The following is a 24,615-nucleotide window of genomic DNA, read 5'->3' on the forward strand; positions in this document are numbered from 1 at the left end:
ACTAGATACTCTACATTCGATTAAGAGCCATTTAAAAATACTAGATTTAAGCTTAGATAATGGAATATCCGATGATATAAGGAAGTCAAGTATCAAGCACTACTATTAAGATTATAATGATTGGATGAAAAAAATCTCTCCCAATTCCAATAGAATATAAATTCTTATTTATTTGAATTAATAAGTGCGTTCGAATAGTAAAGTGCCTTTTTAAAGTATGTGGAAGTCAGTTGGAACTAAAATCACCTTCTGATAATAATATGCACTAGGCAAGCGTTATGCAATCGATGATATTTCCAATTCAAACGTGCACCATCGCAGACTATCTAAAAACTTCCTAATATTTACTCTTGGTCAATAATATATAGTTAGTGTAAAATAAAGTGGAAATTGACGAATATAAATGGAGGAGCAATTGAGATTCTGGAAGTTTGAAATGTCTGATAATGATTGAATAGAAAGAAACTTTTACGCATTCATAAATAATGAATGAAAATATCGAATATACGAAAATACAAATGAATGTGAACTTTTATTGTTTCAAAAGAAATAATCGACCAATGCAATATTACGACTACTTATAAGATGGCGTGCATTAGTTATATGTCCTTATTATAGATAGGATATTAAATTTAATTCATGTACCTCCTTAGAAACTATTAAGGATATGGAAATTACAAGGATTCACAAGAATCCCCATAGACTTACAATTAATTTATTCAAATTAGCAATACAACATTATCGACTACATTAAGAGCGTCTAGTATGGTAAAAAATTTATAATAAATTTAGAATCTCATAAGGAAATTAATTTCATATAGATCAGAAGAAGCTAAGTTGATAAAAATGTCTATGCGACTGGAAACTTCGAACGAGGAGTCATATCTGAACAGCGGCAGACCATCAAATCTTTTGAAAACTAGTTTTTCCAGTACGAAATTGGAAAGACTTTATCGTTCTTCATCTTTACAACAGCGTCGCGGTGGTCTTCAGTGCTTTTTAATTTCTGCTGTATTCTATGACTTCTACACTTTGGCTTTACCAGACTCTGAATTACCAGCCAGAGGCTTAACAGCAGTTTTTCTTGGGCTGAATCTTGGACTGTTGGCCTGGGCGGAAAGGGGAACGAGAGCAAGGGATGCACTCTGGTCGGTGGTTCCCCACGTGGCCTGGCAAATATCCATAGCGCAATTGCTTGCTCAGCTGTTCCTCAAGTCCACCGAGGTCACGCCCCGAGACAGCCTAGGATGGTTGCTATTGTTATTGTATCTACATTTCGCTACTCTGCCACTCAGATTATCTCTGTGTGCTCTGTTGGCTGTAGGCACTGCAGCAACTTATATGGTGTCGGTAGTTGGACTATCCAAGGCTCCTGTACCTATTGAAGTTCTTGTAAGTTTTCCGTAATTTAACTTTTTTTTTTTTTTTTGAGTATCTTACAATCTATATATAATAATAAAACTGTAGTAATATGATAATTGAGTAATATCGTTTAAATATCTAATCAAATAATTATCTACCGAACTATTAAAATAATATCAAATGACTTACTCTGTAAAAATTATGGCTATATTCATTCGTAATACAGTAAAATTAATTTGTATTTAAAATTCAAATTAACCTTTACAGCTGAAATTACAAATTATGTGTATCACAGTAATAAGCTTTTTAATTATTACAAAAGATATTTTCAATAATTAAACTCACCATTCTTATACAAAAACAAAATTTTAAATTTGTAAAAACAAAAGTTCAATTTTTAATTCTGGGATATATAGTATATTATGTGTGCGTCTGTGTATGTGTACGCGTGCGTAAATATATATATGTGTGTGTGCGCGTGCGTGGGTGTGTGTGTGTGTGTGTGTGTATGCGCGTGCGTGAGAAATAATGTATATTAAATTTTAAAGTCTAATAAGGCGAAATTTAATAATTTAAGTTTTTAAATAAAGAACAAATTGTCATCAATTATCTATCCAAAAAAACTTGCTTATTAGAAAATACGTAAATTTTATCATCTTATAGTTATTAATTACATAACTCATCAATTATTTAAAATTGGAATATTTTTATGAAATATATTCTGGAGTGTATTATATTTATAGTGCACACCGAAATATATAACACGCATATATATATATATATATATATATATATATATGAATATACAAAACTATTTATACAATAATTTTTAGAGTATATTATAAATAATGTATGATATTTGGAAAAAGCTAATAAAATCATGATTGACTTAATTTCAAACTTTTAAAACATTCTAAAAAATTTCAAACTCATGAACTAAATTATTATTAGGAAATTATAAAATATATTTACAATATATTTTAAATTTTCATTTACTATATATACAATAGATATTTTACATTAATTAAACTAAAATCTTCTAGGATCTAGTTAAGATCTTTTTTTTTAACCATTAAAATAAGTTTGAATTTAATTAATTATTACATTCATGTTTTTTTTTATGTATAAAAAATATTCAATTTAATAGAAAAATTATAAATAATTAAATTACACTGTAAAGTAAAATGCTAAATAGGTATAACAATATAAAAGTAATAAATCCATTGAAGTAGACGCAACCAAATGAAATTCAACCAATAATTAATGATTTATAATAAGGTATATAAATTGAAATATTTAAATTTTTTTATAAATATTACTAAGTAGATGTGCAGAACTAAAAATGTTATTCGTTATCATCAACTTTCTCTATTACTTTTTATAAGTATATATAAATATAAATAATATAAAAAATGAATAAATTTTCATAGTCCTTTTTACAGAATTTTTTGAAAATAGTATATAAAAGTATTAAGGTATTTGGAATTTCTAAATATTTTATTTATATTATTTGAAGTTAAAACAAAATAATTCTAATTTTATTTTTATATAAACAATTAGAAATTTAAAATAATATTTATTGATATATTTTACGAATTCAATTTTAGGATACCATATTAAGGATATATCAATTTTAATATTTAATATGAGAGTATTATTATTATTAATTGTAGTATTATTTACATTCAGAATTTAACAGATTTTTTAGTCTATTATTGCATTACTATCAGCACATGTATTTAAAAATTATTATTAAATATAAATATATGTACTACTAAATATATAGAGATAAAATATTATAACATTTATTTTTAATCAGAATCTTCTAGTTATTGTAATAATTATCTATATTATAAGGATCCATATTATAACGATCTATAATAAGGTACATTACATGAGTATAATATTAGTTATTGTGTTTTTATCAATTTATTAAAACATATTTTTATTTACTATACTGAATTGTGGCTGTATATATAAATATTATGCTAATAAATTTATTCCAATATAAATTAAAAATAATATACATAAAATTATTTGAAATTAAAAAGTCATCTGAAATTTAATATTGTATTAATTCAAATAAAATCTTATGTATGCAAATACTACATTTTAACAATGTAAACATTAGAAATTGTATAACATAAGCATATTAAAATCTCATAAAATAAAATATTTACTCTTGACATATATAATATTTTAATCGTATATTGTCATGTGAAAATATATTCATAATTGTTTTAGTTATCGAAAATTTGTTTTATAATTTATTGAAAAATAAAAATAGTAATTAAAGTTTCAAAATTGATTATAACAAAACAGGAAAGTATTATTTATATAATATTGCAAAATAACAAAATATTATCATTATTACTATTATTATTATTAATGTTAACTTTAAAAAGAACAATTACAGCACTATTAATAAGAAGAAGAAAAAAAAAGAGAAAGAAATACTGAAACAAAAAATATTTCAAAAAAAGGAATAGAAAAAGGAACAGAAAAAATGAGCGAAAGAGTAATAAGAATGATTAAATGATTGCTTCATTAATTTTTTTGAGAAATTACATTCGTATTTTAATTCTATTTTATTTTTTAATTTTTTATTATCTCTTCTAATGCTTTTTATATTATAACCTTCCAACTTCTAATTTCAAGTTATGTAATAGCATTATGAGAAAAAGAAAAAGTATATGTCTGTCGCTTTTCATATAGTAGTTCGTATAATATAAAGTAAACGTATATCTTTAGATCAGAATAGGCTTTGATTAAAACTGCTGTCTTCCTTATTTTGTATTATCTTTAATTCTGACAGACTTTACTTCTGTCCCATAAAAGTAAAAATTTTTCAAATTTTACTGAACTTTTAACTAAGATCATTCAAGAACAATTAGAATTACTATTTTATTGTATTAATGTTTTCATTCAATTTTAACATTAAGATTACAAAGTTAAATTAATTTAGATGTGTATAATGATAGCTAAATTAAGTATTTATTAATTTAATATTCATTGTTACAAATTGTATTATAATTTAATTTTAAGAATAAAATTAAAGTAACAATTGTTTATGAATTAGTAGTTTATTTGAAATTTTTATAAATTATTTTAATACATTTGTCAAATGCATACATAATTTATTTGTATTTATAAAATTGATCGTTGTAGTATTATATTAAATTTTATTTTAGTTATTGTTTATCGTAACAATACTAAATTGTTCATACAGTACATTTTGTTTTATTTTATTATTTGAATGAGCATACACGTGCTTCATTTACGCTATATTTCAAATATTCGGCTTTTCTGTTTAGTATTATTATACAGTACAATCAAATTAAAACTTAAGCCTTTGATAATATGTATTGTGTGTTCACATAATTAGATAACAGTTAATCAGGGAGCAATTAATTTCATTATTAAGATTTACAAATAGCTACTTTATGATATATCATATATTGCTAATTAGTAAATTATTAATGAAATAAGAAAAAACGCGTAATTTTTATTATACCACACTTTCTATGTAATTTTTTTTTTCGTACAAATATAAAATAATTTTAAACATTGATTTTCTATATTTCTAACCAATTATTTCATAACTAAAAGCAATGAAATTAAAAATATAAAAAGTGAAAGTTGAAAAGATCTTTTAATTAAATTAAGGCTTCAATTGAATGTCAACCTAATTATTCAAAGTGCATTTGCTTTAGTGTTCAATTAAGTATGCCTAAAAATATAAAAAACCAAAAATTAAAGAATTGTTTTTCAAGTAAGATTAAGTTAGATAGAATGGGTATACATAACATTATATCATTGATAATAAAAAAAAAAAGAAAATATATGATGGCGGAGAAAATTCGATTTAAATTATATTAGATATTGGAGTGATGAGAAACATTTAACTAAAATTGTCCATTGCTAAATTAAACTTTTAAATATTAAGTCTCTAATTAATAATGCAACGAAATTACCTTGTGCCAAAATATTTTATAAGTCAATAGATTAATGATTAATCTTTAACTTTGTTTGATACATTTGTCATACATTTATCAAATATCTATGAATTTCATGAATCTCTGTTGCGAAAGCTCCTCTCACTCTAAAAAATAGTTCATAATCTATTACAAAGTAGAGCAAGTCAAGAAAGTCTTGAGGATAGAATATAAACGACTTAGGCGATCATCATAGCTATTGTTAAAAAAAAAAATTGAATCTTAATAAATTCATTTAACATATTGACAAATCATAATTATTGTTATTGTTATTGGATATATAATTGTTGGTTATATTTCATTCACTCATTTCAAACTATTAATAAAAAAATAATATGAAATATATATATGTATGCCACGTAGTGTAGTTGAACTTGTTCATTTATTTTCATATTATTAATAAATTATATTAATTTTTAAAACCACTGTCTTCATTTTACGTATAATAAATATACAAAATGAAATTCCAAAATTACTTAATTAAAAACCTGTATAAAATTTATCGTCAGAATATAATATTATATGATCTTACAATTAGTTATGGATATTAAAAAAAAAAAAAAAAGAGTTCTTGAACCTTTTATTTCATTAGCATAAATATTAGAACTAAGTAGAATAAAAGTAAATATAAACTAACGAAACAATCATTATAAATATTTACAGTTTTTTTTTTCTGCTTAATAGTAAAATATTCTATAAAAGGTAATAGGTTTTGTCATTTTAGATATTAAATAAATTATTGCTCTGACGGTAGAAGTTGTTTTAATAATTAAAATTTACGATAATGTACCTTAAGTATTTAACAAAAAATTTTCACCATAAATATTTACTGAATTTCATACTAATTTCCCGTATCCATAATAATCTACAATAATTCCATTAAGCTATACAATTGAAAGAAATTGTATATTTTTTGTTACAGATTCTGACAGTAACACTATCACTTTGTGCCGCGGCTCTTGGTGCTTCAAGTTATTCGCTTGCTGAATTCCAGCAGCGTCGAGCCTTCCTTGAAACTAAACAAAGTCTCGAGGTGCAACTTATCATCGAGGAACAAAGTGCCGAACAGGAGAGATTGCTGCTCAGTGTCTTACCAGAGCACGTCGCTGTAAAAATGCGACAGGATCTTGGGGCTTCGCTCGATACGCAGTTTAAAAAGATCTATATGTCGCGTCATGAAAATGTATCCATACTTTATGCGGATATTGTTGGGTTTACGGCTATTTCTTCGACATATTCAGCGAGCGAACTTGTGAAAATACTTAACGAGCTATTCGCTCGATTCGATCAGCTTAGCGAGAGGTAAGTAATAATTTATTATTATACATTAAACTTATTGAAAAGGTATAAAATTTCTTTAGAAATAAATTTATAATTAATATTAATAAAAAGGCTAGTTAATACAGGTCACTCTTATATAATGTACTATATATAATTATTCAATGTGGAAAATAAAAATTTTGTCAACTCAGGTAAAAATGTTTTATGAGATACGATGGGATAATATAGTGGGATAATATAGTCTGCAATCGATTTCTATGATTCATGAACTCAAATATCCTGGCATTTTTCCATATCATTGTATAATGTACCTTTCCTACCTCCTACGATCGATGCGAATTAGTCAGTCAAAAATATAATACACAGAAGAGATTTATGACAATTTCCTTTTTAATTGTTCCTAAAATAACAGTAATTGTCCTTCTTTTATTTATAGATTCTTCTCCTTCACTTCTGTTTTCATACTCGTTCTATCCACATTTTCTTTACCTTAATTCCTCCTCGTTTCTCCTCCGCAGATTGTTAATATCGAGTAATCCAAACTAATTTATTCTGATAGACATTAACTTCAACTATTTACAAGGCTTTAACTTAAGGCATTATATTTACCTTAAATTTATTCATACTCCCCGTCTACGAAGGACCTACTCATCCATTAATAACTGAAAATAAAATCATTAAATTCTGCATGTTACTCCATATGCAAAAAAAAAAAAAAAAACATCGAAAATACATCGAATAGCTTTTGGTAGTTTTGAAAGTATACAAAAATTTTATTAGATACTATAAAACAAGAACTACATTTTATTATGTTTTCGAAATATAAATATAAATTTTACATAGAATTTACTATTTTCGAAAATGCTTCTATCGAAAATTTAGTTTAATTCTGTCAAATAAATTATTGATAACAGACGAAAGTTTCACGTACTCGAGTATTTCTATAAACTCTAATTCTACTGTATTTCTAACTGTATTCTTCTGTTCATTTTAACTGTATTTCTATAAACTATTTTTGAATTAATCTCTATTCCATTTACATTCCTAATATTCATTTTGTAGTTTATGATACAGAAGCCGTTTAATGTGGATGAAATTTGTATTTGAACACGTATTTTTCACTTATTTAAATACACGTATATATATATATATATATATATATATATATATATATATATATTAATCATTAAATACTTGAAAAAATACATGTAAGAAGTTATAAAAAATATTAATATTAAATATTAAATTTAAAGAAATTATTAATGAAATGTCAGTAATAAATCTACTTATATCTAAGAAAATTTTAAAAGCAATATAATAATAAATATACGAATACTATTATGTATATATGTATTACTTTATTATCTCTGAGAACTTAATAAAATTAATTAAAGTACTTAATTAAGAAAATGATTTTATATTTAAAAGACAAGTTCATTGTAATAATTCACTTAAATTTACTTAAGCAACGATAATAATAAATTAAATTATAAATTATTAAAAGAAGTGATACAATGAAGTGATTAAAAGTATCAACAATTTTTCATAAAAATCAAGCCTATAAATGTATCGATAAACCATCAAAAATTTCGAATTCACAACCATTATTAAATAAATATAAGGTAGCATTTTGACATTATATGCTATTTGTAATAGTCATTTGTACAATAAAAACGAAGTTGTAAATTATAACAAAATGTAATTTAACAAATACATTATAACAGAATACAATTTTATATTTAAAATAATCATAGATCTTGGATTATGCAATAAAAAAATGAAAAATACTATTTAAAATAATGTATATTTAAGAGATCGCTAAGTGTAATAAATGTGTAGAAAATTAAAAAGTTACGATAATATTATTTGCTTCAATTATTTTTGTGTTTTCTCTGTGGAAACTGTTGTTATAATAAATATTTCACTATAAAAATAGCCCGTCAACAGACATTCTTCATTTTACATATATTAATTTTTCATTTATTGTCAATGTCAATAACATACTTTATTTCTTTTATTTTATTCAATATAAAAATGTAAACTATAATAACATCATGCAGCATTCAAAACAATTTTGTTTTCGTAAACAAAAAGTAATTAGGAATTCAGTAATAAATTATAATTTTTTTAATTTTGTCCATTGATTTGGAAGTCGACTTCAAATTTATGTACATCATAATATATATTTAAGCCCTGACATTTTCACATAATATAACCAGTACGACAGTGGAAAAGAAAAATAAATAGATAGAGCGATATAGACTACCGGTGTCCTCGTTTATGACGCATGTTATGCGCCGGTAACGATCGATGAACCGTTTCGGAGTGCGCCGGAAAGTACATTACTGCAAATAATCGAATAATAAAGATGATTACGACTACGCAAGAGAGGCAAAAAATAGATCGCGCTCTACCGATTTTGTTAATGAAACTATCGTAATAAAGTAAAATATTTCTTGTAAGCGTCCGCATATAATTCAGTATACCCGTTGATCGCAATAATCGTTTCATAAATAATTTTATATACTGATCAATTAATATGATATTAAAGACTGTTTATGTTTTCTACTGTTCAAAATTTGTATAATCATACATTATCAACGTTCTCTTTCTTATATTCATACATTTAATATTACTTATGACTTAAATATTAAGCTATATACATCTATAATATAGATACAACCGCTCATTATCGTATTCACCCACTTATATATGCTTGAAATTGTTAACCATTAAATAATTTACATTTATTTAATGATAAAAAATATATTGCAGGATTAAGTCACTAATTTATGTAACAGGAAAACTGACTAATATGTACTTGATAACTAAAACGAATAGTTGTAGTTTATTATATAATGTAATATAAAATAATACTATAAATAATATTATAAAAATATATAATCCCAAAAATAAAGATTTTAAAGTAAAATGCATAATATTGAAATAAAGCTTTGCACAATTACGTATTACTTGAAATATGTTACATTTACACCTTACTTATATATTTATACATAATTTCAATATTTATTTCAGAAACTTTATTCTTTATTAAATATATTTCATTATAAAATCAGATGATTCTATAAAATTTGTAAAACTAGATAATTATAAAGATTTTTACATTAAAACTAATTTAAGTAAATTCTTTTCGTATTTAGTTTTCAATTAAATACATTTGCTATGAATATGCAATAATATTTTGTATCAATTATTGAATAAAATTATATATATATATATATATATATATATATATATATATATAATACATTTTTAAAACAACCGATTTAATATAGTTGTTGGTACAGGATATATAAACTATATATATGAAAGTTGGATTAAGATTTAAATTTTTTTATCACAGATTTAGTAAAACAATTAGAAAAAGAGCATGAAAATTTAGGTCCTGAAGAAATAAAATAGTAAAATACATAAAGTTAATTTTTTATTTACGCAATTCATTTAATTAATATTGAATTAAAGTTTTCTTATCTACAGCTGTACAATATTTATTTCCATTCAAATAATATTTAAATTTGAAATATACTCTGTAGTAGTATTCCTAATTTAATTTTTCAAATTATTGTAGTCTGTGAGTGTTATAATATAATTTGCTTGAAGCTAATATTCTTCAATTTAATTTAACTATTATTTCCAATAAAATCTTATAATTCATTTATAAATGAAGTATGGTAAAATATCGAAAAAATAATAAAACTATATAAAATACATAATATTTAAAAAAATTTATTTATAAATATTTTAAAAATAAAACATTCAATTATTTTCATACAAAAATAAATTTTTTTTTTTTTTAAGTAAGGATGATTCACCATCTTTGACGGTAGAATAGAAATTGAATAAAAATTATAACTTTCATTATAGTTTTTTAATGGAGAATGTATTATCCATTTACATATGTGTGTGTGTGTGTGTGTGCGCGCGCGCGCGCATGTGTGCATGTAAGTACGTATAAGAAAAAAGGGAACATTCAAGTGTCCACTAAGTTGCCAAGCATGAGTTGGATCGATTGAAACTCAACAGAAACACGTAAAAAAACGCCAACGGAATAAGTAAACGTTGGAGAAAAATATATTGAGCATGAAAAATAAAAGAACATAAAACGAATAGGATGAAAGACTTTAATCTAATATTTAAAATATTACAAGGATTTTAGTTAGACTTATATTTTCCAATATTTTTTAAAAACTAATAATAAACATAGTGCTTTTAAAAGCAGAAAATAAAAAACCAATTCTTATTAAAAGTATAAAATATACAAAATTAAAGACAACACTATAAACAATATAAAAAATAGAAAATTATGATAATACATTTCAAAATTAATATTACGTAAAACTTCAAAAAGGGATTCAAGTTACTGTTCTTTAGTTTTTATTACTGTTGTTATTATTATTATTATTATATGCTTTTGATTGTACTGTATATTTAGACGTTATTAATTAATTAACCTTTAACAATTATATTATTTATACTAAATCGTTTTTTATATAAATAATGTATTTTTAAAAATAATTAATAAAATTAAATGAATAATATTTAAACGTTTAGATATTTCGTTGTGACAGTTCTTTTTATTCAAAGAATTTAACCTCAATATGTATTTTAAAGTATTCCATTTATATTCCATAATAGTTTGAAGTAAGTATATTCATAATAATAAATGAAAAATTAAATCTGTTAAATTGAATAAAGTCTTTTATTTATTAGCTTTAATAAGAATATTATATATAAATACAAGTATGTTTTATTATTGATGCTAATAAGTTTGAATATTTAGAATATATGTTCAAATCCTTATGCGAAAAAATTTTTCAGTTAATATTTCGAGATAATATGATACCATATAAAAAAAAAAAAAAAAAAAAACATTGTCAAAATCAATCCAATCAAATGCAAGTAATTATAACAAATTTAAGTATTATCTATAAAGCATTTATATTTCTTAGACATTTATATTAATATATTTTTATTATAAAACGTAATAATTTTATTTATAACCGACAGTGGTAGTGATTTCATTAATACCAAACATTTGATAAAATGATTTAGTATTTAAAAACTTTATATTTAATGATCATTTATTGCAATATAAAAAATTCAAATAATGATTATAGAAGATAGAAAATATTATATTTTATAATAAAATGGTCGTTAAGAAGATTCGCGGATTTATATAATTGAGTTAAAAAGCTCTTGGGAAAGAAAAAGAGCGTTAAGAAAAAAGTTTCTGAATACTACAGAGATTGAAAAAACTTTCAACGTTTAGTCTACAATAAACAAGTAATATATCCGAAATGAATTATAGCAATAGTAGAATATATTCACATACCTAAAATTATGAAATTTGAGAAAGTATTTCTTTTGAAAATAAACTTTAAATACAGACAAACGAAATAAATTATTCATATGTATCTATTTAATATAGTATGTTTTAATAATTTTGTTTAATAAATATTAAGTTATTGTTAGCATAAGAAAAGCAAAAATATACTCTTTTGTCATTACTAATAATAATTTGCATAGTCATATCAAATAGTACGAGTAGAAAAGTAGTATAAATATTCCGAATTATTATAATTAAGTCGATATAAAAACACACTATTATACATCATTGATATATTATGTACAAAAATACGAATTACATTCGGAAATTATTTTATAACAAGATTAAAGGTATATAACTTTTTCATACAATTTTTAATGCATATTCTTAAGCATATACAAATATTCCTTAATGAAAACATTACTTGAATTTGATCTTTAAAATAGTTTATTTTTTTAAAGAAAAGTACTTTGATTTTTAGAATTATTAAAAATTTATTTATATTTTGACTCTACACAGTAGTAATTGTAATAAAGAATGTCAATTTTTTTAACAATAAAAATAAAAAAACAAGTTAGGAAGATAGAGACAAGATTGAAGGATCGACTACTCATTGCAAAATATTGATTTATTAACTAATTATTTAATTATTAACTAATTCTCATTTATATTTTCATATAGAATTTCATTTTTAAAATCCAATGAAATTTTCAATCCAATTCAGTATTTTTTATGGGTATCCTGTTATTCGCCATATAATGATTTTGAGAATAAATAATAAGTATAATAACTACGGGTCTATTAGTAACATAAATATTTAAAATTCCATCTTATAATAAGTGCATAATTAATTTGAACGATGTAATAAATCATCTATGCATTAAGCAATAGTACCAAAAAAAAATTCAAAAACAACGATTAACAATCGTAATTAAAAATTTGGAATTGTAATGTGCTTTATTATTTTGCTTTTATTACAAATAAAGGATTAAGGAATAATTATCGTTGAATAAGACAAACTTTATTAATCCAATCTCATATTTTCTTTTCTCATGATGAAGGTACGAGCAGCTACGTATAAAGATCCTGGGAGATTGTTACTACTGCATAAGCGGTGCACCACAGGAGCGGCCTGATCATGCCGTACTATGCATCCATATGGGCCTGTCAATGGTCGAAGCAATTAAGTACGTACAGCAAACAACCAACAGTCCGGTTGACATGCGTGTCGGTATTCACACAGGCGCAGTGTTGGCTGGTGTATTAGGCCAACGTCAGTGGCAGTTCGATGTCTACAGCAAGGATGTCGAACTCGCTAATAAAATGGAAAGCAGCGGTAGAGCAGGGTGAGTATGTATAGGACTTTGTAAACATTCTGTATAAATGTGTCGATGTCAGTTTAAGAGAAAGATGGTCAGTTGTAAAAAAAATCCTATGCGTCCTCATTATTGCGACATATGCATAAATACATTTTATATTGTGTATTTGAGGTAAAATGTTCGTTTCAAGTGAATTAATACGAAGAAATGAATTAAAATTTTAAACTAATACATTTTTAAATGGAGCTGTAATCTAATAGAGAGAGAGAGAGAGAGAGAGAGAGAGAGAATAAAGGCAAATATTAAATCTACGTAATTATAAAAATGTTTAAAATGCTTATAATTAAATATGGAATATAAAAAATAAAGATTTGAGGCACGAAACTTATTTAAATAAAAAAATTTCATGAAATTATAATGATCAAATTAATACAAAATTATTAATTATAATACCAGAATATAAGGTAATCTACATATAAACATGTACATTATTAATACTATTATAGAGGAAAAATAGAATTATAATATATGCTTCGACACAATATTTTAATTAATGAAATCCTTTTAAAGTTCATACTCAAAACATTTGCAATGAAGTAAGTAAAATATAATGAGAAAAACATTAAAAAATTTTTAAAACATGCATCACGATATACGGATCTTTAAAAAGTACAGTAGAATGATACGTATAAATGAAACGAGAAAGATGAAGGGTAAAAATACGAAAATGGATCAAGTCCCAAGCATATGGCGTGACCTGATATATAAGTGTTCTTAAAAGTTGTTAGCTTTATTTCGTCCATTTTTTTATTATTGTTCGTCTTAAATTAAAATTTATTCAGCAATTTGTTTCACTTGGACAAACTTTACACTTATTTTTATATGATAAATTATTTTAAGTGTTTTAAGCTTATATTCTTATTTATATGCAATATTAATATATATATATATATATTTAAATAGGTACAATTATATTTCAAACAAACGGTAAATAGATTTTTATTACATATTAATTATAATATTGTCATTAATTGTAGGCGAGTGCATATTTCCAATGTAACTCTAAGCTTTTTAAGCGGTGAGTTTGAAGTTGAACCCGCTTATGGAGAAAAAAGAGAAGAGGCTCTACAGAAAGCTGGTATTACAACTTATTTTATTGTCAAGGCCCTTAAACCATTGAAACCGGCTTTAACAAAGAGTTTAGCGTCGCTGGCCGACGTTGGATACTCACAACGTGCTATTACTAATGTCGATGGGCAGCATAAAGAGGATTCGGAAGACTTTAGACAGAGATTGCGTAAGGAATTGGACAGTCGAGGTATGTAATATTTTCTTTCTATTTATTTACTAATTATTACTACTGTTTCGCTGGATATAAATAAAAAAAAATGCTTGTCGTGAAAAGCGAATACCTTGCAAGAAATTTAATAAATAATCACTCAAATGTTATACATAATTGCTTATATCGCGGAAGACAATGACTTGCTTAGAAATGTTGAATAATAAGTTTTGATGAGTCAGCTAATGCGTAATAGGAGATTTCGACGTAATTGAAAATGGAAGCGCCGAGTATGTAGAATCGGTGCAAGAGAAGAAGCAAAGAAGTTTCAAATTTTAGTCGCCAAAGTGCGATGAGTATGGTACAGTTGGCTGACAAAAGAATGGCCACGACAGAATTAAGACAAAAAAATTATGAAGAAAATGATGGATGGTTATTAGCTAAAACGAGACATTCGCATTTTGGTCAGCGTTATCGCACAGATTTTTTCAAATCTCAATGCACGCAGTTAAATATAAATAATGTGCAATACCTCGAATCTGCAATATCTCTTTGCTTAATGCTTCATTAAAAAAAAAATGTAAAGTAAAAAATTAAATGTATATGTGTATATGTATTAACTGACATATTCATACGTAATTTTCACATATGTAGCAATGTCATCTATTCTAATAAAATCTTATAAATTATAACATTATAGATTATTTTTATTTTCTTATTAAAAAATATATATTTAACTGTAATATTTCGTATAAGTTTTAATATATTTTGATATAATAAGTAATAGTAGGTAATAATATAAAATAACTAAATTTAGTATAAATTCTGGAAATCATTTTTTTCTCACAAACAGTTTATTCTCATTTTATCTCAATGTATCTTTAAAAATATCTATTTTTATGACAGACATTCGATATAATTGAAATAGATACAAATAATAGAATAATAACAGTTATGAGTAATTCATGAGTTGATTATATCAATATATATCGCTGTAAGGAAACAGCATAAACTATTATAAAACTATTATTTAAATTGTATAGTTACATAAAAAAAGTTGCATAAAAAAAATCAATTTAATCAAAACTCTTACGTATGTATCAATTATTCAGTTTCCTCGCTAATAATAATATGACGAATATCGTTTCATTCTGACACTGAAAATTCACTCTAAATGCTTTATCTATTTATTTGTATACATAAAGGGTTTTCTTACCGCTCAGATTCGAATGCAAATTATCTTTCACACGTCTCACTACAATACATTCGTAAAAGTAAAATATGACTCGATTATGTAGTAATTGATATTCCCTATAAATACATTTATTTAAATTTATATAAATATTATTTAAAATTATGGATTTTCCACTTTTCTTGCAATCGGAGGATTAATTTGTACTTTAATTGATCAATTAGTAGTAAGTAGTTGAAGCTATTGCAAGATTTTTAAATCATTATCAGAATTCGCTCTACTGCTTTAGTAAATATAAAATTATCTTTTATTATTAGCACCTTCCAATAAAATTTTAGATTATGTTTCATTTGATATTTTACCATTGAAACTTGGATAATTACAATTAAATGCGTTGCCTTTATATGTCGTCGTGTAGTTTTTGTATTTTTAGTTATTTCAAGATGCTTCAATTTATGTTTATACAATTGTTATAATTTACAGAATAACATATTATAGCTTATTAAAAGTTAAAAATCATATATTTAAATATATAAAATTATTGTTTTAAATCTTCTTTGTATCGTTTCTTTATAAACATCGCTAAACCAAGGGAATATTTTATACTATTGCAATACTTAAGAAAATCACTTAAAAAATAGGTTTGGTAAAATTCTTTCATTAGCAATTTTTTTTAGGTTTAGTGATATATTACGTAATATGTAAAGAATATAATTTAAATAGCATTTTTTTATTCATAAATTAAAATTTAATAAATTATTAATTCATAACAGAACAGTGGATATTAGAAATGAAATTTTTATTTTCATTATTGTAATCTCATGTTCTTAATATAAAATTGAATAGATACATATCCAATTTTTAATTTATGATGTGCCATTTATAATTATTAGAAATTGCTTGTGTGCTGATTATAAAAACATGTCTTTGAAAGATTAAAAATCAAATCTCAATTTATTCACTATTACCTTTTCTAAAACTATATAGTAAATATTTGTCTTTCACATATATTATTGCTTATTACCTTGACTTTAATATATTCAGCAAAAAATACAGGCACTCCAATACTAATTAATTTTTTCATAAACCATATATCTGAGTAAAATAATTTATAATAAATAATAGTTTGTTTACTGCTTCTTTCATCTGCTGTTACTATTATCAGTTGCCAATAATTAAATTATACGATGACACAATTATAATTTAAAACATTTATATTTGCTAGGAAAGTGTAAGGAAATAATCTTAAGATATTATAACTTCGAAAATTAACGAATCCCTTACGTTCGCGGTTTTCAATTTTTATATCGTATTATGATAATCGAGCTATGGAAGATTGACCGACTCTTTTATGTTTATAATTTACAACAAATGGAGCTAAAATACAACGTACGTAAAAATTGTATTAATCGTGGTTAGTTTGATTAATAATTGATATACTAAATATCTCTATCGAGTTCAATCTCAAGTTTACTCAGCTCACTAATAGCTCTTTCATTTGAATTCAACGATCAGTATTTAATAACTTTGTGAAATTTCATTTTATTTATCATTTTATTTTATCTGTTATGTACTTTTCTTGAGTCATTAAAAATATGAATGCTATTTAAAAACTTATATTAATAAATTAAAAGTAATATTATTATACGTTAGATAGCTACAATATTAAAATGAATTTGATAAGGATTTATTTTATCATTTTGAAATCTTATCAATAAATTTTATTATTGCTTAAAACTCAATAATTATTTTATATAATTTATATTATTATATTATTACATTATATATATTTATAAATATATATTAACATAATTATATTATTATTCATATTTATAATTATCAATTGCTTGTGCTAACAAAGTCTCAGTGTTCAATGCAAAATATACGTGAAAGTGTAATTAATTTGCAGTGGGTGGAGGAGCCGAACTAAAAGGTCAAGCATCCTGGTTAACCCTGGCGTTTAAGGATCCGACGTTAGAAAAGGCCTTCCATAGCGCAGAAGAAGCGTTCTCGCCATTATCATTGCTCGGTGGGCCATTAGTAATGATATGCGCTTCGCCAGTTTGGCGTCTCCAACCCTGGGGTCCGTTCACTTGGGGCGGAGCTGGAGTTGTCACGCTTTTTGGAGTTGTCCTGGCCGGAGCGACGTGCCTCGGCAGCGCCGTACGTGCTAGGTGGCTTAGACGAACCCTCGCTCTGCTCATGATCTTTTCCATGAGCGTGTTTCTCCTACTGGACATGGTGATTTCATTATATAAAGCATTTATTCGGCTTTTACTTTCGATGTTTATTATAATCATTTAGCAGTAGGTGATATGTTGTGTAGGTACAAGGCAGGACAAATTTCCAATATATAATGGAAATATGAACCACAAAGCTTTCATAATAATTAATTAATGGCTTCTAAAAGTACATCGATTCATTAATTATAAAACTGTATCAATTTATAAAAAGTTAATGGATAATTATTGATTTGATTTTGTTGCATACGACAGAAATTTCTTAATTCTTAATTCATCGAGCACTCAAAAAGGCCAATTTTTTTTTTAACGTTGAAGGATCTTTTAATTCCATAATATTTAAAAACATTTTTTGAAGTTATATTTAATGAAAGTTCTTCAGATATTAAAGGTTATTGTGCATATTGTGATTTGCAGGCTAATTGCGGTATAATCGACGATTTGGACTTGCCAACGAACGCTTCAGTGAGCTGGTCGCCCCGCTGTCCTTATCCTTCGTATTACTCTTACGTTGGCGTACTCGCCCTCGTTGTTATTTCCATGCCCGTCTACATCTGCTATCTCGGCAAAGCTTTCCTCATGTTCGTGTTAGCGGGAGCTCAGTGCACCGTCAACGTTCTGTTCCTCGGCTCGACTCTCGACCGCGAGGACTTGGCCTCCATCTCACCTGGTCAAAATATCTTTCACCTTAAGTATTCATTATCGGCGACTCTGCTAACGATAGCTGTTGCGCTTGTCGTTGTTGCCAGATACGTAAGTTTCCCCCGCCTCCGCCCCCCCCCCCCCAAAAAAAAACCCCCCAACCACCCGCCCACTTTTCCCTTCCAATTATAAATGTTTTTGAAAATATAATACATAGCTGTAGTGTAATGTGCAACATTTACACTGTCTTTGATAAATCGAATCTATTACACACGAAAGACGTAAAATGTGATAAGTGACTTTAGTTTATCCATAGTACATTCTAATGATAACGTAAAATACTGATTAAATTCATTAGAGAGGAATAAAGTCAGTTCGAGTATTGAGGAAAGATTAAAAGTATATCAACTTTTGAATTCGAAAACATTACATTACTTAATATTATAATGAATAAATATATAATTATTATCGTTTCACTATCCAAAATCACGGTAAAATGTACGGAAATAGAAATATCTCCAATATTACTTAATCAAGTGTAATCACATTTTCATAAAATTCCTTCACGAATAAAGGGGTCAATCTATAATCTAAAAATTCATTCAGGTAAGATAAAGCTTGTATTTATAAAGAAACTCCGAACTAAAATAAATTTTAAACAAAATTTTTAGACTTTATTTAAAGATACTTGTACAGTAGGTTGTAGTACTTAGTCGAATTGACCATTTTGCCAGATACTAAACAGAGACAATGCATTTATAAATTTATAAATAAAAGTTTAATAGATTCTATTTAACAGTAATACTATAATAGTTTTTAATTATCCCTCTAATAGTAATAAATTTCATTAAAAGAATCTTATTAATTCTCAAAGAAACAATTAAAAATTTGCACTGATAAATATAAAAATTACATTTACATGAGAAATAAAAATTCTTAAATTACTTTAGAATAATATGAAATACTATAAATATATGTATATATAATAAATATATGTATATAATAAACGTGTAACATAAAAGTTTCTTATATTCTATTTTTATTTTAATAGAATATATTAAAAATAATTTTTAAATGATAATATATTCATACGCTACAAAACAAAGGCTTCTATTACAGAAATTATAGTTTTATTCCATTTCTGGTCACATTATTTTTTGTTGAAATTGACGCTGAAAGATTGAATATTTTTATAAAATTCTAATACATATACAGAATAGTAAGAATTTTCTTTAAACAGTCGAATACATTTCTGAATATTTATGAGCATATTAATATTAAATAACATAGAACTAAACATACATATTTTATTATATGTACATATATACATATTTTATTTAACATTGATTAAATATTGTATATATTTAAAAATATAGTTTTCATGGCTGTATCGTATTATGGTGAAAGGCTCGAATTTATATTATACCGAATGAAAAAAAAATCATTTAAATAATCATTTAATAAAAGAAGAAAGGATCAGATATTAAGCTAATAGATACTACACTATTCATCAATTCTATGTCAAGTATGTCCGAGAAGAGTAAATTTACAATCTTATTTTGAAGTTTACTATATCCTGAGATTGGCTTTTAATTTAATGGATAGCTAGATGGCTTTTATAATTTCATACCTCTCTCTCTCTCTCTCTCTCTCTCTCTCTTTACTTATCAATATGTATTCATAGCCTGTCCCCTTTTTCTTCCTTTATCCCAGGATTTTCTCTTGTTTATTCGTTAATGTTGAACTTTATTTACAAAGATATCGTATTTTGAGAAAGGGCCCAAGCATTGACGTAAACTACTTGTATCCGTGAATAATCCTAATTGAGTCGACGGTTTTCAAATCCATGTAGAAAGCATCGCACAAATTATGTTAGTATAGTTGTAATTTTATGTATCACAGACAATCATGTATACGGTTATAATAGTGTATAAAATATTTACTGAAACGAATGAGGAAAGATTTAAAAATGATTTAATTATTTAGATATTCAGGGCTTACATTAATTATTTATTGCATTGGAGCACCATAATTCTAAAATATAAGAAGTAAAACATAATGAAAAATCCTTAGCTTAGTTGGTATTATTACAAAAATGAAATAATTACTAATAGTATAAGTATTTTTAATTCTTATACATTTTAAAAGTATATAATCTACTATCGAAAACATTCTTTTTTTCCCAAATTCCCAACATTAAATATTATAACTTGATTTAATTGATTTAATTTGAAGTATCTATTCATAATTACTATTATTTTATAATTATAAACTTCTTTTGTAAGTTTGTCTTTTCTTCTTATTATCTTATATTATTGTATTGTATTTATTTTAATTTATAAATATCTATGACCTAAACAAATGAAAATTTAACAGACATTTTATAACGATAAATGTGGGTATTTTAACGAATAAAACAAAACGATGAAGTATTTATTCAGAAAAATTAAACTCAATTTGAACAATTGTGTTTATTTTGATTGTTATTATTATTATTATTATTATTATTATTATTATTATTATTATTATTATTATTATTATTATTATTATTATTATTATTATTAATATTATTATTGTTATTTTTGTTATTGTTGTTGATGTTAATGATGTTGTAGTTATTGTTGTAATATCTATTTAAATATTTTATGTAAGAATTATGATCTTATAAATGTTGTTTAATATACATCACAGGATTTTTTTTTGTTTTTACCTAATTGTATATTTTTAAAACAACTTACATAATTATAATAAGATTTATACATAATCATATTTTATGTAATTGATATACACGATATATGAATTATATGTACAATGCACATATATATGTACAAATCAACAATAGCATATATATATATATATATATATATATATATATATGATAATTTATAATAGAAAGTGTAATGAACATTATACCTTTTTATATTGATAAGTTCCGAACTTGATGATAAATATTTATAAAATCGAAGAAGGCTATTACAATTACACATGCTAGTTTGACATTCTTTGTTAAATCCAAGAGGAGTCTTATATTTCTCATGCTCACTTTTTTACTATGTTCTTAATGAAAAATTTGTTAATATAAGCCAATATTAAAATTCTATGTTTTATTACCAATTAAAAAGATAAATATCAGTAAATGTAAGATAATAAATACTGCAATAAAATATATCAATAATATAATTTATTAAAAATTCAAGACAATTTTTATGAAAAATAGAAATTTATTAAAATTTACGTATAATCCAATATAATTGTTTATAAACCAAAATATATTCTATTATATAATATCCATATTGTAATAAATAAAATAAATTATAAAATTATATTATTCATTATTTGAGTTCTAGTGCAGAATGAAGAAGTAAAAAATTATTCTACTTGAATAGGAAGTGCAATAATACTTATAAGGACAATAATTTATGGGATAATTTAATAATAATTTATGAGCGTACATTGCATATACTGCATAATTTAAGAATGTTTTGATTTAAAAATATATTTCTATATATTGAAGTAAAGTCATTATCCTAAACTCTAAAAGAGTAATGCTTATAAATACAAAACATTCATATATATAAGATTTATTTAAACTATATTTAACTTATTATTTGAGTTTTTAAAATGTACAGACGGAGAAGGCGCGACGAGTTCTGTACCTACGGGGCTGCGAAGTGGAGGCTCAACGGGAAAGAGCAGCGGACATGAAGCGAAGAAACGGCGCTTTGATATATAATATCCTGCCGCCTCACGTGGCGGCTTACTTTCTATCTAATACGCGCCATCACGATGATTTGTACAGTCAAAGTTACGCGGAAGTCGGTGTGCTTTTCGCGAGTATGCCCAACTTTGCTGATTTCTACAGCGAGGAGAGTATCAATAATCAAGGTCTCGAGTGTCTTAGGTTCCTCAACGAGGTCATCTCTGACTTCGATGCCGTGAGTATTTTTATTCCTACACTTATTCTTATACTTATTCTATTGTCATAGCTGTTAAAATATACTTAAAAATCAGTGTAATTTTATTGGACACATGAAAATTTGAAGTAAATGAATTTAGTCATTGATTAACGTTTATGTTTCATGTATTTGAAAAGCCATTTAAATACTCGACAATTTTAAGCTTATGAGTTACCATTCAAACAGATTTTGGATCAAGAGAAGTATAAAGATATCATAAAAATTAAGACAATAGGCTCGACTTATATGGCCGCTTCCGGTATAACTGAATCGGCTGAAAGCGCAAATGAACCACAATGGCAACATCTATCAAGGCTAGTTGAGTTCTCATTGGAAATGAAAAAGGCATTGTCAAATATTAATGAGCAGAGCTTCAATCATTTTGTCCTTAAGATGGGTATAAATCATGGTCCGGTGACAGCGGGTGTCATTGGTGCTCGAAAACCCCACTATGATATTTGGGGTAACACGGTGAATGTGGCTTCACGAATGGAAAGCACAGGAAAAGTTGGATGCTTACAGGTAACATTGATAGTAATGTTATTTCCATTTATTGTTTAATTATTTACAATTGACACGTGACATTTATAGAGGTTATTATTGTGTCTTATTTAAATTATATGCCGTTAGTGATTTTCATATGATAATAAGTCATTTTTCATAATTATAAAATATTATAATGAATTAAGTTTAATTAAAGCTTAAATCGATTGTTTTCTGTAGTTAATAAGAAAAAGGGAGTAAGAACCAGTTATTAAATTAATTTTTAAAAATTATAAAAATAAATAGATGTCAAAACAATTTTCATTTTTATAAAACTTCAAAACACGCAGTGTTTATTTATTTATTCATTAGATATTGATTGTACGTGTATCTAGATAGTTTATATTTACACATAATTAGTCAATATTATAGGTCAAATGCTCGAAAGTAGTTAATAGATTAAAAAATTTTCTCATTTTTGTTATTTAATTGGTGATTTTATCAGAAAATAAAAAAGATAAAAAATTAATAGTTAATATAATTAACTATTAACTACTATTTATTAACTATTTATTAATGCATGGTCTTTCGAGATATAAATTACAAATAATTATAACGTGGAAATATAGTAAAAAGTATTAAATAATATTAATAATTGAATGCCAAGCAATATAGTGTAAAAATTTATATTTCAATTTCTTCAATACATTATTCTATAATTATATATTATATAATTATATTCAATACTCATATATATTTGTAATTTTTCGTTTAGAACAATATCTTTTAATAAAAATAATGACTCTATTCTCTTTCGATTAAATTTTTCTAGGTAACCGATGAAACCCGGAAGATTCTCGAGCCGTTTGGATATGGATTTGAGCAACGTGGAATGGTTTTCGTGAAGGGCAAGGGTCAATTGCTTACACATTATTTAATCACCAAGGATGGTGTACATTTAAAACTCGATAGCGACTTACCCGTTGAACCCACACATCCAATAATTTATCAATAAACTAATTCGAATAGTAAATAAATAATAGTATGAATGAACCAAGTTCTGATAATAAAAATGTAAAGTGTTAGGAAATTCTAGGGGAAAAAATAAACAGTAGATATTCATTAAAGTATCTAGCTGTCAATTAAAATGAAATAAGTACATGTATTAAAATGCACTTACATACATGTATAGTAGCTGATAAAAATTCGAAGTCTTTAAGAGTTTCAACGCGCAAATGCATTGCCATATAAAACTAATAAAGCCGAGAACTCAACAAATATCACCATGCATGTATGCAACCGTACACATAGATACTGATTTACAATATTAATAGACACAAATACTCATAAATTTTAATACAATTTAAGTGTGAAAACTTTTTCCTTCTTCAACGCGTGTCTATTATTTTATTATAGTATCGACAATGTAAAAAGTTATAAATGTACATATACAGATATCTAGGCAAAAAACATGAAAAAAAAAAAAAAAAAAAAAAAAAAAAAAAAGATAAAGTCATAG

General features: G+C 24.9%; 1 protein-coding gene across 1 annotated transcript; it reads left to right on the forward strand.

Moving 5' to 3' along the window:
* Positions 1-723: 723 nt before the first annotated feature.
* Positions 724-24,136, forward strand: Ac3 (adenylate cyclase 3). Its single transcript, XM_011506912.1, has 9 exons — positions 724-1,392; positions 6,280-6,659; positions 13,047-13,331; positions 14,342-14,622; positions 17,685-18,016; positions 18,433-18,768; positions 22,287-22,592; positions 22,800-23,135; positions 23,929-24,136. The coding sequence occupies exons 1-9, from the start codon at positions 847-849 to the stop codon at positions 24,109-24,111; spliced, it is 2,985 nt and encodes a 994-aa protein (XP_011505214.1). The 5' UTR covers positions 724-846; the 3' UTR covers positions 24,112-24,136.
* The last annotated feature ends 479 nt before the right edge of the window (positions 24,137-24,615 follow it).

Source organism: Ceratosolen solmsi, unplaced genomic scaffold, assembly GCF_000503995.2.
Source record: "Ceratosolen solmsi marchali unplaced genomic scaffold, CerSol_1.0 scaffold6, whole genome shotgun sequence".
NCBI lineage: Eukaryota > Metazoa > Arthropoda > Insecta > Hymenoptera > Agaonidae > Ceratosolen > Ceratosolen solmsi.